Source organism: Micromys minutus (assembly GCF_963924665.1).
Source record: "Micromys minutus genome assembly, chromosome: 2".
NCBI classification, from domain to species: domain Eukaryota; kingdom Metazoa; phylum Chordata; class Mammalia; order Rodentia; family Muridae; genus Micromys; species Micromys minutus.
In genome coordinates, this window is record NC_137971.1 from 12238926 (window position 1) to 12256577 (window position 17652).

Genomic DNA, 17652 nt, shown 5'->3' on the forward strand with positions numbered 1-17652 from the left:
GAACTACCATCCATGTGGAGGCTGGGAACTGAGCCGTAGTCCTCTGCAAGAGAAACACCCTAACTGCTGAGCCATCTCCCTCAGCTGTGAAAACTACCTTATTATTTTTTTTTTGGCATGGAATATTGTTTATTTAGGACATGGAAAGGAGAGTTTGGAAGGAAATAGAGGGAATAGAGATGGGGGGTGAGGGAGAAGGGAGGGAGGGAGGGTGGGAGAGAGAGAGGAAGAGAAGAGGCCAGCCTGTAAAGTGGAGGGGGGTTAGGAAGGGGGAGGAAAGAGAAGGGGTAAGGAGAAAGAGAGGTGAAAACTATTTTAAAGCCAGCACTGCTGCTTGAGAATAATTTCAAACATTAGCTCCAAAACCAGTCAATAACCCTAGGATCCTCATCAAAAATTTCTGCTTCCATATGCAGAAACAGTATAAGCACACAGGTCACGTGACCTCTGTTTCTTATTTGATGGTGACCAGGCATCAAGACCAGGTCCCTCCTTTTGATTGACCCTGTGTCAATGGCATGTGTTCTCTGTCTTCTTTTTACTATAAGGTATGATTAATAATAGAAATACAAAAATCCAGTAGCTTATACATACAATTCTATAATGACTACTTGGAGACCCTGTACCTATTACATTTCCACTAGCAATGGTAATTTATTTTTATTTGAAATTGTCTTTGGAGTTAATGGAATAGTCTGCATTAAGTTACACTTAGAGCAATCAGCCTGGTCATTTGGAGATGAGTTTTAATTTTAGAGGAACTAAATGTAAAGATGCTATTTCTTCTCAAACTTAGAAGAAATCTCAAATAATAAGAGGTACAAGGTTTCTGAGCAACAGATGACACAGAAGCAGCAAGATAAGGCCTAGCCATCCCTGAATTTGATCCTCAGCTCTGCCTCTACCACTTCTGTAACTATGGTTAGGTAACTTATTAACAGACTATCACTTGCTTCTCATTAACATGGTAGTGGTAAAGACACTGATGTCACAGTGTCGTGAATATGGGTGTGACTTCTAGCAGCACAAATGTAAGAACCACAGTGTTAGGAAAAAGATGAATGGGGGGTGAGATATGCTTCATGGAGGTGAAGTGAGGCATAGAGACTGGGGGGGAATGCCTCTGGGGAACCCATGTTGGGAATCCCTTCACCCTGAGGGACTAGCCACTCGATGATAGTACAGAACACAATGGTATAGTACAGAATAGAGTTTATTCAAAACATGGGTAGGAGAGTTAAGAGGTTTGTAGAGGCAGAGAGAGAAGAGGAGAAGAGAAATACAGAAACAAAGGCAGGCCATGAACACGTAAAGAGAGAGGAGAGAAGGGAATAGAAAGAGGATGGGCAGGGTGGGGGGGGGGAGCAAGAGACCAAGAGAGTAGGAGGGCAAGAGTCCAAGAGAGAGGAGACACAGAGGCCAGCCATGAGCACTGGGGGGAGGGGGAAGGAAATGGAGAGGAGAAACAAGGGGTGGGGAGAGCGAGAGAGCAAAGAGCAGGAACACAAGAGGCCAAGAGCAAGAGAGAGAAGAGGGGGCAAGCAGCCCCTTTTATAGTGCCAAGTAACTGGAGAGGAGCATACCTGCCTATTGTCAGGTAACTGTGGGGTGGGGTTTACAGAATCCCAACACACAGCCTGTTTTGAAAGGGCTTCCTCTTCTTCCTGATAACCTGTTTTACTTAGATTCTGACAGCAGTCCCCAAAGAAGAGAGATTAAAGATACTTGAAGTATGGTTACTAGCATTAAAATAATTGCATGGCACTCGAAGGTATGGCCTTGAAAACAGTGCTCACTTGGACAGATCATCTCTGTAATATGAATCCCAAGAGATCATTTAAACTCTGGGGTACAGATCACAACTCCAGCAACTGTAACAGCTGCCATATGTTCTAGGCGTATGTTGTAAACAGCTTGGGTACGTGCCTTATCTATATTAATGACCTACCCTCATTCACTAACTAATTCATTTATTTTTCCCTAGGACCTCATGAGATACGTGTTATGTATTTTCATTCTGTGGCCAAGAAAACAAAGGCACAGAAATTAAGAAAATTTAAATAAAATAAAACCTTGTGAAGGTAAGTGTTTGGACTTTTATACTGGCCAGTAAAAAGAATCAGTTAAGGAAAGAAATGCTATTTTATAGTCTTTTTTAACCTTACTCATGAGTCACCCTCCTGTCAAAGGGTGAAAGTATACTTTGGCTCCAGGAAACATAGTGGAATCTGTTGTGGGACATGCTCAAAGGGAGTGGACCTCAACGGACTCCATCTGGGAAGGACTCTGGAGGTACTCTGAAATTCATGGTCTGAATACATTGATATGTGTCGTGCTTTGAATGTGAAAGGTCCCTCCTATGTGCTCAGGCTTCAACATTTGGTTCCAAGCTAGTAGTGGTGTTTGGCAGGCAGTGACAATTTTAGGAAGTGTTACTTCTGTAGAAAATGTGAATCACTAGGGGTGGGTTTTAAGAACTACCTGACTTCCTGACTGCTTTTTGTCCCCGCTTGCCTTCCTCTTATTCACAGAGACCCAGAGCACATTCCTGTTCCCACAATGGAACCCTGATAACAACCTTTTTTTCTTTTATCAGTTATTTTATCCTGACCAGATATATTAGAAGAAGGGGAGAGAGTCAAGAAGATAGCCCTGATGCCTTTGTTCTGTGTGTGCGTGATGTTGTTTTCCTTTGGACAAGCCTATAAATTTTCTCAGCAGATCTATGATAGATCAGCAGTTTCTGGTTCTGACTCATTGTTAATCCAGATTCAACACATCCATATTCATCACTAATTGGTAGTTTACATTTTATATTTCAAGCATCCTAGCCTTTGAAATATGAACATTGAATAGATAGGTGTCTGGATAGGCATCCATTTCTTTATGGGATGCTGGACATTTAAGTTGTTAATTATACATGATTTTGATTTTTTAAAATTTACTGGATATTTTATTTATTTACATTTCAAATGTTATCCCTTTTCCCAGTTTACCCTCCACAATCCTCCTATACCATCATCCCTGCCCCTGCTTCTATGAGGGTGCTCCCCTACCAACCCACCCAGCCACTCCCATCTTCCTGCCCTGGCATTCCCCTGCACTAGGGCATTGAGCTTTCTCGGGACCAAGGCTTCTCCTTCTATTGTTGCCAGACAATGCTATCCTCTGCTATATATGCAGCTAGAGCCACGGGTCCCTCCATGTGTACTCTTTGGTTGTTGGTTTAGTCCCTGCGAGCTCTGAGGGGTCTGGTTGGTTGACGTTGTTATTCTTCCTATGGGTTGCAAACCCCTTCAGGTCCTTCAGTCCTTTACCTCCTTCATTTGGATCCCTGTGAAATCACTATGTCTGCTTGGTATCCGATGGTTGGCTGTGAGCATCTGCCTCTGTATTTGTCAGGCTCTGGTATAGCCTCTCAGAAGACAGCTATATCAGGCTCCTGTCAGCAAGCACTTCTTGGCATTCACAGCAGTGTCTGAGTTTGATGTGTGTATATGGAATAGATCCCCAGGTGGGGCAGAGTCTAGACGGCCTTTCCTTCAATCTCTGTTCCATACCTTGTCTCTGTATTTCCTCCCATGAGTATTTTGTCCCCACTTCTAAGAAGAACTGAAGCGTCCACACTTTGGTCTTCCTTCTTCTTGAGCTTCATAGCAGCTTCTTTTAAGTGGCTTCTTTCAGACATTTTGTTTCCACCATGAGAAAAGTAACTAATGCATTATCCACATATACTTCTAAGGAAACTACTATGTCTGCTTGCTATGAATATAGGGCTGGTCTGTGGTTCCTAATTAAAGATATTTTGCCTGGTCATAAAAATATTCTGGTTTTCAAAAGAAAAAATCTTCTAACACAGAAAGGACCCTGCTGTTTAATTTTAAATTCTGCTTGGTACATCTCACTTTAATAAAAGTCACGGAAGTCAGGTTATGAAAGAATAAAGACTGTGGATAGGGAAGAGGCTTGATCACCCCAAACAAGTGACTCCCACTTATCCATTAGAGTTCTAGTAATTCAGGAATAAAAAGGAGGCATCTAGACCATAGCCAGATGTAGATGGGAGGAGAGCTGTGTAGGGCTAGAGGCTCCACCCTCTTCAGTATACTTTGCTATTCTGCACCAGAGAACAGCAAACACATCTCCTGCCTTGATCTATGGGTTGATGTCTGAACACTAGCTGTTCCTTCTAACCCAGGAGAATCAATATACATTACCAAATGGAACTGCAGCTTCTGACTGAGTACAGAGGTGGCATTCATCTGAGACCAGAGGGAGAGGCGCATATTCCCACAATTGGGGAGGTTTTGACTCCCTTAAGAACGGCATTCAGAAGCATGCTGCAGCTCTTTATTGAAGGGTTACTGTGGAGTTGACACTGGGCTTTTAACAGTGAGGGAGGTCAGAAGCTCCAGCATTCATACCACATGGATTCTACTGGGGACCAACAGATGATAACAACACATTCAAAAACACTGTCACTTCCTAGAGAGAGAACTAACAAGACAAACGCAGGGTGGTATGCTAGACCACATGGAGAGCGCCTTGGTAGATAGATACATGGGACTAGGCATCTTCAGCATTTCGAAGAAGCTCAAATTTGTGAAGAAACCTGAATGAAACTTGGAGAAAAGCATTGTAGTTTCCATTCCTTCTCCCAGGAATGAGCTCGGATTAATGACTGCAGTTGGTCCTGTGGCTTTAATAAAGCAAATGAAGGAAGATCAATAAAAAAGTAAATGAGATAGAAAGGGACATCAGGCCAAAGGGTCTCCAACAGTACAGTACCTTATGGGAGAGAGGAATCCATCCACTTGAGTACAGAAACAATAAAATCTGATTTGGAGTTAAAAAGAAAATACCTGGTCCAGTAGCTAGGCCTCCAGACACACATCCAGTAGTTTAAAATTACAGTGTTAAGAGTGAAGTTAGAGTGAGAATAAGAGCCATAAGAATGGAGAGAAATGTTTTTAGGGGCAGTGTGTTTTGGAAGGAGAACCTGAAAGGTCTCTTAGATTACCTGGACCTACGGGCAGGGAGAAGAGAGGTCAATCCCTCCTGAGACTTTTGTCTCAGCCACTGTGTAAGTGGCTCTGTATATGTTTAAAACTAGAGAAACTGGGACCTGACTATGTTCCAGTAAAAGGGATTCTTCAGTCACACTAACAAGGAGTCCACTTCTCTTAGAAAATCAAATGCCCATTGTGAAGATCAGACAGATGTGTCTCCCTGAGGAAAAATATGCTGGGAGCTGGATGTGAGAAATTTTCATATTTGAGAATCATCAGTTGTGGGAAGATTAGATATCAGAATTATATGTGTGTGTGTGTGTGTGTGTGTGTGTGTGTGTGTGTGTGTTACACTTTTCCATTGTTATTAGAGGAAAAATTGTTTAAAAATAAAAGAGTTCAAAGAATTCCAGCACAAAGAATTGATCATCCTGTAGTCAGATGGAAATGTTAGTTACCTCTACATGACCATTTCAGCATTATATGTACACATTCGTATGCTGTCCTGTAATCGTATGCAAATATTATATGTAATGTTTAAATGTGTAATAATTAAAAAATAAAAACCAGAGAAAACGAAGACAGCATGCTCACATGTAGCAGTATAATTTGAGAGAATATGGTGGAAGATAACAGCTTAGGATAGTATCTCTTTAAGCCACCAGTGTCCTTCCCCACTCCTCCAGGACTATGCAATACAGATGGGGAGATAAGAGAAAGGCTGTAGGAAATGCTGCTCAGACAGCACTTCCATTCTCTTCAATGTACCTCAGTCTCTCTTCAAGAGATGCAGACTTCATGGTCCAGCAGCTAAGGACCACAGATATACATCCTGCATCTGGGTCTAACTTTCCTCTACTAATTCCACCAGCCTCACTCACATGCAAGTATATATCTAGTTGTAACTCAAGATAAAATTTCAAAGGACTCACCATTCGAAGTCCCAGTCTGCACAGACACAGGGTTCTGATACCACCGACCCAGAGTATTCTCTGCCAAGGGCACATTGAGCACCTGGCTTGCGTTTCTTGAATATTTTCCTTTCCCCCATCACACAAGGCTCTCCCTTAAAGAGAAAGCCCATAGTAAGACAGGCAATAAACCACACAGGGTGTGAAACAAGCTAGTTGGTCAACAAAATCACTTGCCTTTTGTATTTAATGTAGCAATCTCGTTTTTCAGTAATCATGAAGGGATTTCGAGAAAAAAATGTGCTAATCTTTTATGACCCAATAAAAGGACCACCATGGATGGATGGCCCAGATCCACCCCTCCACATATCTCATCTATGATGTCTATATAGTATTGTTTCTTTGCCAACTTTGTGGAGAACACGAATACTCCAGATCTATAGACCAGCACGCCATTATCCAAGTAACTTTGGCAGATAAAGGAATAAGAAGACAAGTTCTGGTATGGTGTTTTTACTGTATAATCTCTCTCTCTCTCTCTCTCTCTCTCTCTCTCTCTCTCTCTCTCTCTCTCTCTCTCTCTGTCTCTCTCTCTCTCTCTCTCTCTCTCTCTCTCTCTCTCTCTCTCTCTCTCTCTCCTCCCTTCCTCCATCCCTCCTTCTGTCCACCCCTTCACTCTCATAAATGACTGCACTAACGGCCAAAGGCTTAGACAAGGGCAAGAAAAATGAAAGATGGTAGAAAGTTCAAGGACCCAAGAATAGAGAGACTTGCCTAATCTGCACAATATCACTATCACTAGACCTACCTACCCCACATCTTTTTTCAGCATCTCTTTTCTGGGGGCTTTATGACCCTTACTCCAAGCTGTCCTGAGACATACTCTCACCTTCCAAAATGACAGGGCAGATAAGCATACTACCTTCCTTCCTAACTGTCGGCTACTCACTTCTTTGCCAATTGATCTGACATCTTAAGCTATTACTACACATTCTACTTCAGGAAATTCAGTGACCCAATGAGTAAAGAAGACAATCCTGGGATGTATGTTTTCTACCCCTGTTGGTCCTGGATATTTACAATTATTTTCCTCCTTGTAGTCACACCCACATGTTCAAGGAACGCACTACCTCCCTTTCCTAAGCTAATCAGATCACAAATAACTTATCCCAGATGGCAGTCTTTCTGCTGCAAGCGAGGCCAGCACATCCCACTGTAGAGGTACCTGATTGAGCAGGTGCCAAGTCTCAAAGTCCTCCTTGGTACATCGCCGGCTGAAGATAGACTTGTAGTCCACTTTCACCAACTGCCATTCGGAGCGCAGGCTGAAGTGGCCAAAAACTCTAAGTGTTGAGGGAAAAGATGTAAAAAAGAAGCCCAATGTGAGTAAGTAAGAGAGCAGTAAGGGGGCAATCCAGACAACCTAGACAAATTTTATTCTTCCAAAATGAGGTCCTTAAAAAAGTGGTCTCACTATTCAATGAATAGAGGGTTCATATCTCTGGCCAACTGGCTGTCAATCACAGCATGTTAGGATCACTCATTTTTATCGCAAAATTATTTTGTTTGCTTCATGGGAAGCATTAAACTAATCTACTACCCACTTGAAGCCATTCTTTGCATTTTGTAACACTGAGATTTTTCATTTCTTTTTATGGACTTTGTTCATACAGTGTCAGGACTAGTAGTTTATCTACCCATGTCCCATGATAGGAATAGTTTCCTCGTCTATAAAACTGTGTGTGTGTGTGTGTGTTGGGGTGTGTGTGTGAGTGTGTGCTTATTCACATGCATGTCTACATATTTGTGTATAGTGAAAATAGTGAAATGTATTTCCTAACTATGGGCCGACTGATGCTAAAATCTTGTGACCATCTCTGTGCATTTTAATTGAAATTCCCATTATATGACTCATGAATGCTCATTCTATTTCTTCCATCCTTCCTTGAAAAACCATAGCACTCCAAGAAAAGAAAGTCATATTTATGTATAGTAATGAAGAATGTCATTTGAGTGGTCCAGATAATCAATACTGACCTTTGTAAAGCCCAGTTGTTGATAGGCCTATAAATATGAATGATCAATCATTCTATAAAAAAATAAAAAAAGAAAACAAAAACAAAGACTGACCATCAATTCTCCACTAGGGTGGCATGTCATGAGATTATAGCGCAAGGTATCTATCACTGTGATGGAGAAGAGCTGAGGCTTGTCATGCTGGGAACTTGGAGCAGGCGAAGTCTTTCAAAGAACTGGAGGCTGTTTGTTTTAGCAAGCCTCAGTCACATTGCCAGCCCTGGATTCTCCTCTGCCCTCACTTAGAAATTTTTATTCTGATAACCAAGTGACTTCTCCTTGGTATGTTTCCTTTGACTTTCTAGAAAATGAAGAGGCTTACAGGAGGGAGCTGAGGACTACAATAAATTGTAAAATATGGGGGAGAAAAGTAAGATTGGTTTTGTAGATCATCTAAAGTAAAATAAATCTTGGGAAACAGCTTTGAATGTATTATCAGATGAAAATTAAATGAAAAGTTTACAGCCTTATCTAAAAGATTTAAACAGAGTTTGAGGAAGAAACTGAAAGCTACACGTTATCAATACAGCTTGTCTTTTTAAGACCTTAGCTTGGTTTAGAAGTCTAGAAGCTTTGAGAATAGAATATTTCACATATATAGCTAATACTGTATTATTCCTGAAATTTCTAAATCGTTTTTTTTACTCTTACTAAATACATTTTTAAACCCAACAGAGACATCACATTATCCACTAAGGTATTCACATTATTTAGTTCTAAACCTTCAGAGAATGCAAGTCAGCCCATTTGCTTTTTTGACATACTTTGGTCTTTTGTTTCTGAGGTAGAGCCTCATGTACCTTAAACTGACTGAAAAATGTGTAGCCATGGATGGCCCTGAACTCCTGATCTTACTGTCTCCACCCCCTGAACCCTGGGAATGTAAGAATGTGCCAACATATCAGCTCCATTAAAATTTTAACAAAACAGCTATCTCTTATGATCAGGTTCTACTTTCTTGGCAATAAGAGAGCTAAAGTAATTACTGGATCAGTAAAAGACTAAAATGTTAAAGATGATTTTTTTCTTCTCTTCTCAGATACCAAGATTCTCCCCCATTCACACCCATATGGTGCATTAAGCCTTCCTTGATTCAAATGATCTGAGTATCAGGATACTAGTCATGTTCAAGCAAATGTTTCTCCTTACTCGAAACATGGCTCACAACAATACATCCTGTCAAATTAATCCTGTTCATTTCTATAAGAAGATTACTAGGCAGAAAGAAGAAAATGCAAAATACATGATTTACCCGAACATCAACAGGACAGTTGACAGGGTCTGCAGAGCAGTTTGGAAGACAAATTTTAAAATGTGAGCCAGTTGCTAGTAACGTAATGTGGTTGAACAACACCGAATTAACATACTGATATCAAGAGGAGGGAGGTACCGGTAGTCAGCTTGCAATGCTTGGTTTTCTGTCTTTCCTCATTCTTCACTCTTATTAATTGGCTAACAGATGCAAAAGTAATGCTTATCCACTGAAACCTAACATTCCAGTGACACACAGCTAGAAGTAACAGTCAATATGCTTTATAGAAGAATCAGGACCCAGGAGGTTCTGGCAGTCTACAGACAGGTAGAGCAATAAGATAAGGTGCAACCGGGAGAAAGATCAAGTCTTCTTGCTGGTACTGGCATAAAGACTGTATAAAAGACATTAGCTTCAGACAGCTGAGGGTATACAATAGCAGACTTTAAAGGGTTTCTAGCTATGTGCATGTGGCCAGTGTAAATGACTATTTCATCGATATCAATGACACATTAGATAATCTAGAGATAAATTAACATGATCATATGTGCTACCTACACCAAAAGAGGCAATAACCAAGATTAACCAGATCACAAGGAAATATCACAGTTACTGTAAATTGTTGCCACTAAGACTGTGTTAAAGGAATTAACATCTAACTCATAGTTGAGCAATCTAAAATTTAAACAATCACATATTTATTATGACATACATATTTATTTCTAGATAAACAATCTCTTTTATCAGACCATCCAAAGGTGTCTGCAGTAGCTGAAGTTTAAGTACTATTGAGAATGTGTGAGAAATACTAAAGGCTGGATTTAATGGTCGTCTTTAATAGGATATAAATATGGCTTCACCCTTGAAGCTATGATGAAACTTCATTAGGGAGAAGGAGCTTGCAGATGTAAGTCAACAACAATAAGATGAGAGTATCATGGGTTACTGAGATGGACCTTAAACACAGTGGGGGGTATTCTGTAACAGGTCATGAAGACTGGTAGTTAAGTACAAAGGCCCCATGAAGGCAGAGTATAAATTAAAAGTAGACAGGCACAAGCTAAGGGAAGCTGGGATGAATATTGTCAAAGTACACAATGTATTTGTATGAAAATTCCTATATGGATCCCATACTATGCAGAAGTATACACCAGTAAGATGTTATGGTGTTTTTTTTTTTTTTTTTTTTTGTTTGTTTGTTTGTTTTACTAAAATAGACATGAATTTTTTTTGATTTTAGAAATTGGCTTCTAGAATCATAAAATAATAAATACTGTTTTTGAAGCCATCTTGTTTATAGTTTCTTCCAGAAGTCATAGAACACTAATGATGACTAAAGGAGTCAAGGTCCTCTTCCAACAGTGTGCTGAAAATGATGTAATCAGAAAAGGTATAAGAAATCGGCTGGCATTCGAAGGAGTGGGAAAGTTTGTAATGTGTGAGAAGACTCTGAAAAGAATGTGATGGTCAAGGGGCAAAGGGTTCATTAGCTAGTGACTGTGAGGCTGCAGGTGGGGCTTTAACTTCTCCAAGGGTTGGTGTCTGATGGGAATGGACACCAGTCTAAGCTTATAGCCCGCAAGAAGGTTAACTACCAAGGTTCTCATTAGTACATCCTCGGTGCCTAAATATCAGCATGAATTATATATAGAGGGATGCATGGAAGGAACTGGGAGGCAGTCCAGTGATGGAAGGCAATGATGCCATTGCATTATAGTTTTAAAAACAAATATAAAACATACCCTCATACAACTCCATATGGGGTCACAGCCCTGAATCTGAGGTTCACGAATACATTGGCAGCAGCAAAAGACTTCTGAGTGGGCAATAACTAGGAGTTAATTCAGAATCTAACGTTTAGTGAATCCAAGGATTTTCTGGAGACATTTACCCTGCAGCTTTGGTTTTGAACACACTGTATACTCTCTGCACTGCGCCTGTCATCACACTATGTAGTAACTCCCAGGACAATGCTGTCCCACACTCGTCAGCCCAGACTTGCAACTATTATCCAGCATAACCCGAAGTGTTTTTACTACACAGAGTTGTCTGACCTTACAAAGGCATAAAACATTAATTTAAAAAAAAAGAATTTTAATAGCCTCCCTATAAGCATTTCCTAGCATGTCAGCATCACATTAATTTTTCTTGGAATTATACTCTGATAGACTCTCTGGTTTTAGATATTGCCATTGGGTTTGAGTTGCTAAAGAGTTTCATAGAAAATTTTAAAACTGAATTTATGCTTGGGTTTATGACAAAATTTTTAACAGTTTCAGAAATAGCCCTCAATGCACTTCTGACATTTAGTTCTATGTATTTATGTGAAATAACATTCTCAGCCTTGAGGATTATAAAAGCAGACTACCAAACTCTGGAAAATGCTGAAGATGTAGAAATGCTTTCGATATTCTGCAGTCCAAAATTTTCAGTTATGGTTTAATTCCTCGTGTAAAATAAGCACCATACCCATCTCATTAATAAGCAATTTTTTCCACTTTATGAGTGGTAAAATTACATGTGTATCAAAGAATTGTCTTACAATAAATTTCTTCTTCATTTATTGTCAGTAAATGCTTACTTTGTATTCCTACTATGTATGCAGGTTGCATGAAAATACCTCAAGTGAATGTGGCCTCCAGGGGTTCTTCATTTTCTGCTTTTTAAATACTGTTTACATTCTACAGTTTTACTCAAGGTTGTTTGTTTGTTTGTTTGTTTGTTTTTTAACTAAATAGAAACCTTTAAAGTTAGGAATGTTTTCTGGGTGTGTTTACATTCTATAGAAAAGAACAGTTCCTAGCAATACTTGTTGTTGGATAAAGAATAAAAAAATGGATTTTGAGATTGATTGAAGAAACATAGAAATCTTGCAAGGTGAACTTAATTTTCAAGATTTTTGCAAAAAGAGCTGGTCCTTGTCATAGTATGAAGTTCCTCCATCTTGATTAAATTGTGATAACTCCCCAAGCTAGATTAATTTGGTTTCTAGAACTAAAGCAAATGGTTTATTTAGACTCCCGCCCTTCTTGTCCTCACAGATATTCCAAAGACAACCTGACAGCATGTATTGTGGCCTACACACCTGTCAGGTATTACATGACCCGCCGTTCCTTGAAACATGTAAGAGGTGATTTGTATCCTGCTGTGATTATGATCGCTCCTCAGCTCCATTGTGATGGTATCTGTCTGTTTATGCAATATATGTATTAATGTGAAATAACATAAAGTTGGGGTAGACAAATTGGAGAAATTAGAGAAGAAAAACATGATCAAATATATTGTATTAAAATTTGTTTTACATTTTTTAAGGTTTTTAAAAGATTTTCTTCCAAATGTTAATCTGTTTCACTGCTTTCCTTGAGTCCTAAACCTAACAGATTTCAGTCCAGGTTGGCTAAACTCACTGCTACCAACAAGATTTCTCTTCCTTACACTGTCACAACAAACCATTTTGGGACCCCGTCTTCAAAATTGTATTATTCGTCTCTTTTTAAAAAGACTTTTAAATTACTATTGTTTTATTATGTATTAATTATTGTAAATTACTATTATCATTATTTATTATGTATATTATTATCATATTATCACTATGCATGTATGCATGCATGTATTTGCATATGTGCCTGTGTGTACAAGCAACTTGCACAAGTTGGTTCTCTTCTATTATGTAGGTTTCAAGGCATCAATCTTAGGTTGCCATATTTGGTGGCAAGCTTCTGGACATGGTGCACCATTTCACCAGCTCCTTGTTGTCTTGTTTCTTTTTTTTAACTCAAGGAAACATTACTAATAATAAAGTCTTAACTCCCATTAAGTTAAATAATGCATGTGAAATATTTAAAATCCTGTAGAAAGCAAAGATGCATTTCTATCAAATTTCTTCTCATTAATAGCATTTCCATAGACTCACCCAATGTTTAAATCAAGGTCTTACAACAGCCTGGACTCACAATCTGTTTTTAAAAGTATGCACTATCCCCACATGTTGAAATGTCTTTTTTTTTTTTTTTTTGCCTTCACACTGAGCCTTGGAAAAGGTAGACACCTCATACATAAGTATAGATGACTGCCTAGAAAGTGGTGCTCTGCCCTTTGGCTCCCCAAGGAAGTTCTCCTAACCACAGGAACAAAATAAATGAGTCTTCTGAGCCATTTCTCATTATATGGATTTTCGAGGGGAAAAATCAATTAAAATTTATGACTCCTTTTTATCCTTTTTTACCTTGCCACATGTATTTTTTCATGTGTTTGCCTCTCTACTTCAGATTCATGAAACTAAGAGACCATCACCATCTTTGTGATAAACCTCTTTTGTGCCTAATGTCTATGCTGCTAACAAGACACATGTCACAGGCAGCCCTGTGCTTTGTAGAGGCATTAAAAGGTCTGATTTTTTTTCTAATATTCCTTTGCGTTGCAATTAACTAGATGAATTTGAACAAATACCTTACTGGATTCTTTAAACTTCTTTGAAAAAGTGACTCTTGCTCAGTGGACTGAACTAAAAGTGATGGGATGGAGAATGTGGGCCTGTCAAGACAACTTCTGAGAATGTATTTTCTTTCAGTCTTTGTGTGTATCTCTGGACACACAACTTGGTCATCTCCTGGTAAACTTCTAGTCACTGGATTCATCTATTTATTATAGTCATTCATCTTTGCATTCACAAGTACTTCTGTCATACAGCAGGTACTAAATTAAGATAGATTTGGGTTGATTAATGAATAGCATTAACCACACAAAATCAATCACATTTTCAACACTGCTACCATAACTTTATCTCCTTTTATTTCTGGGTCAAATAATATGATTGAGTCCAATGTCCCTTGAGATTTAGAAGAATTAAAGCAATCTCTGGAGGAGCAGGAGTAGAAGCTAGTTTATTTCTGATCATCCCAGACTATGTTAGGGTTTCCATAACAAATGTAGTTTCCTGGGACATTAAAAAACACTCTTTGTTCAATCCACCATCCAGCATCCAGACTGAATGAGCCTTTCTAAAGGGAAAAGGGTGATTAATTTGAGGAGGGAGGTGACTCACAAAAAGAAAAGACTTCATTAGAATTCCAAACACACTAGGAGTTAGCTACTCATTAATTAAATGATTTCAAATGGGATCAGGGTATATAATTGCTATGATTTAGATGGAAACAATGCCACAGTAAATGTAATTAGAGAAGTAGGTTCTATAACGATGTTTACCTTGTTTCTGAAGAAAAGTTCCAAGTCACCTGTTTCTCCCCTGCCTAGGCATTTGGTACATTGGGATCTCTGGTTAAAAGGGTTTTTATTCATAGTTATAGAAGCTGAGAGAAGTTTTAAGACAGTGGTTGGCCACAAAACTTTATGAGGAGAACAAGGAATTATAGCCAAAAATGCCTACAAATGTTCAAATAAAAGAATTTCCTTTGAGAGATTACAGTTGGGAACTTGACTGGAATGACTCTTGGAGGAACTCTGAATTGAACTCACTGACTTACAACAGGATACCTTTTTTTTCTTTCAAAAGAAGCTTCATCTTCATTATGAATTCTCCTGTCCACTAAGTCCTACTTTTATTTGCCTGAGTAACATATTGAGCAAAACATAAAAGATAATTCTGACTCTGCAATTTTCTTTTTAAAAATTGAATTAAATTTTTTTATTCACTTTACATCATGATTGCAGCTTTCCCTCCCTCCTCTCCACCCAGTCACTCCCTCTCACCCCTCCACACTGCTATCCACCCCACTTACCCTCCTTCCCAAATAAAGGAAGACCTCCTACAGTCATCAACCAGCCCTAGCCTATCAAGCCTCAATAAGTCTAGGCAATCCTCTTTTACTGAGGCTAGACAAAGCAGCCCAGTTAGGAAAAGGGGATTCAGAGGCAGGCAATGTAGTCAGAGACAGCTCCTTCTCCCCAACTTAGAAGTCCCACATGAAGACCAAGTTGCAAAACTGCTCCATTTGTGCAGAGGGGCCTAGGACTCTCTCATTCATGCTCTCTGGTTGGCAGTTCAATATATATAGTTCTCATGGACTCATGCTAGTTGATTCTGTAGGTTTCGTTGTAGCATCTTTGACCCCTCTGGCCCCTCACCTTTCTTCCCTGTCTTCCACATGATCTCCCAAGCTCTCTTTAATGTTCAACAGTTGCTAGGTGAAGTCCCTCTGATGACATTGACGCTAGGCTCTTGTCCTCACACAGAGGAGAATATCATCAATAGTATCAGGGGTGGGATCCCTTTCATGGTGTGGGTCTGAAGCTGTGAGTCAGTGGTTGGCCCTTCAATCAAATTCTGCTCTATCACCTACTGCTATATATCCTATGGGCAAGACAAATTGTGGATCTAAGCTTTTGTAGCTGGGTTGTCGTCCAAACCCCTCCATTGAAAGTCCTTCCTACTTATAGGAGATGGCTTCTCAAGTTTCATATCTCTCAATTCTAGGAGTCTTAGATAGGGTCACCTTCATAGATTCCTGTGAATTTCCATTGTCCTGGGTTTCTAGCTGGTCCCAGAGATTTCCCCCCTGTCTAATCCAGTTGTCCATTGGTATTCTCTCTCTGTGTCCTGCCCAAACTTTATCTCTCCTGTTCCCATCACCCACCTTGGACTCTCCTTATTACTTAGCATCTTTGGGTCTGTGGTTTTGTGTATGTATATACTATACTTTATACCTAATTTCCACTTATAGGAGAGTACATATCATGTTTGTCTTTCTATGTCTGGGTTACCTCTTTCAGTATATTTTTGTTATTTTTATCCATTTTCCTACACATTTCTGGTGTCCTTGTTTTTAATAGCTGATTAATGATCCATTGTGTAAATGCACCCTCATTTTCTTTATTCATTCTTTGGTTGAGGAACACCTAGGTTGTCTCCAGTTTCTGTGTCCTACAATTACAGCTGCTACAAACATTGTTGAACACATGTCCTCATGGTATGGCGGAGCATCTTTTGAGTATATGCCCAAGAGTGTTATAACAGGGTCTTGAGGGATTTATTCCCAATATTCTGAAAAACTATGAAATTGTTTTAGACTTTCTCTGTTATTTACTCAACCAAGTTTTCTATCAGGCTAGAAATCTCTATATCACCAGTGTATCAGTCCTTGACTCAATCCTCACTGCTACTACCAGATAGATTCTCAATCCTTTGATTAAATCTCTCATATTCACCAGCTACATGTAAATTCCCTTTAATTTCTTGATTAAAAAAAAACAAAACAGTGGTCACTAATCTCATTTTTTTTCTCTTACAACTTTATTTTAAAAAGGAGGAATACATATACAGATTTTAAAAGGAATTTTGGCATAACATTATTTGAATATTTTTGTCAGTACTTAATTCTTTTAGAGTTTTGATAGCATGCATTGAAATCCCACTAGTTACCCTAAGCATAACGTACATGTAAGACAGAATGTAACATGGAAACAGTTTTCTTGGTGAGTATATATTAAGCATAATGATCTTTAAATACCAAAAATTGCCACAAGGCTATATTCTTAGCTCTTGGATTATTAGTGATTTAAGGTTCAGGTGTACCTCACTCTGTATATTTTCTTCCTAAGAAGGTCTGAGGCTTTCTTTTTTTTTTTTCTTTGTTTTTCTTGAACTTCATATGGCTTGTAAGTTGTTTCTGGGGTGTTCAGAGCTTTCTGGGGTTAGTATCCAATTATCAGTGACTGCATATTATGTCTGTTCTTTTGTGACTGGGTTACCTCACTCAGGATGATATTTTCTAGATGCATTCATTTTCTTAGGAATTTCATAAAGTCATTGTTTCTAATAACTGAGTAGTACTCCATTGTGTAAATATACCACAATTTTTGTATCCATTCATCTACTGAAGGACATCTGGGTTCTTTCCAGTTTCTGGCTATTATAAATAGGGCTGCTATGAGCATTGTGGTGCATGTGCCCTTATTGTATGTTGGAGAATCTCTGGGGTATATGTCCAGAAGTGGAATAACTGAAGGGAAGCAGGAATTCCTTAGCTTGTTTATCCTGTATCTAGGATATCTTATCAAACTCCTAAAGGTATTTATTTAAGCCTCTATAAAGGTAGAAAAACTTGTCTCATTACTTGCCATACAAGATTGAAGACCTAATTTAGATCCCTAGAACTCATATAATAAACAACTGGACATGGTAGAATTTACTTATAATCACATTAGGTGGGGAAGGAAAGAATCCCTGGGGCTTGCTGGTCAACCTACATCGAATACTTATTGAGTTTTCGACCAGAGACCTTGTCTCAAAACAGGATGTGGGTAATGCAGAAAACTTGATATCTAAAGTTGTATTCTGGCCTCTACATGTATTCCTGTACATATGAACTCACACAGAGAGACAAACACAGGCATACACAAATACACAGCAATTATAGTATCACAAATGTGATTATTTACAGTATCT

The 17652-nt window shown here is 39.0% G+C and overlaps 1 protein-coding gene across 1 annotated transcript in view; it reads right to left on the minus strand.

The window, feature by feature from the left end:
• SORCS3 (sortilin related VPS10 domain containing receptor 3) overlaps window positions 1–17652 on the minus strand; it is a gene marked incomplete at both ends in the record, with an annotated part of 603941 nt that overhangs the window by 59610 nt on the left and 526679 nt on the right. Inside the window, 2 exons of the mRNA XM_080913549.1 lie at window positions 5942–6075; window positions 7146–7263. Coding sequence (XP_080769675.1) covers window positions 5942–6075; window positions 7146–7263 — 252 coding nt within the window. The remainder of the gene's footprint in view (window positions 1–5941; window positions 6076–7145; window positions 7264–17652) is intronic.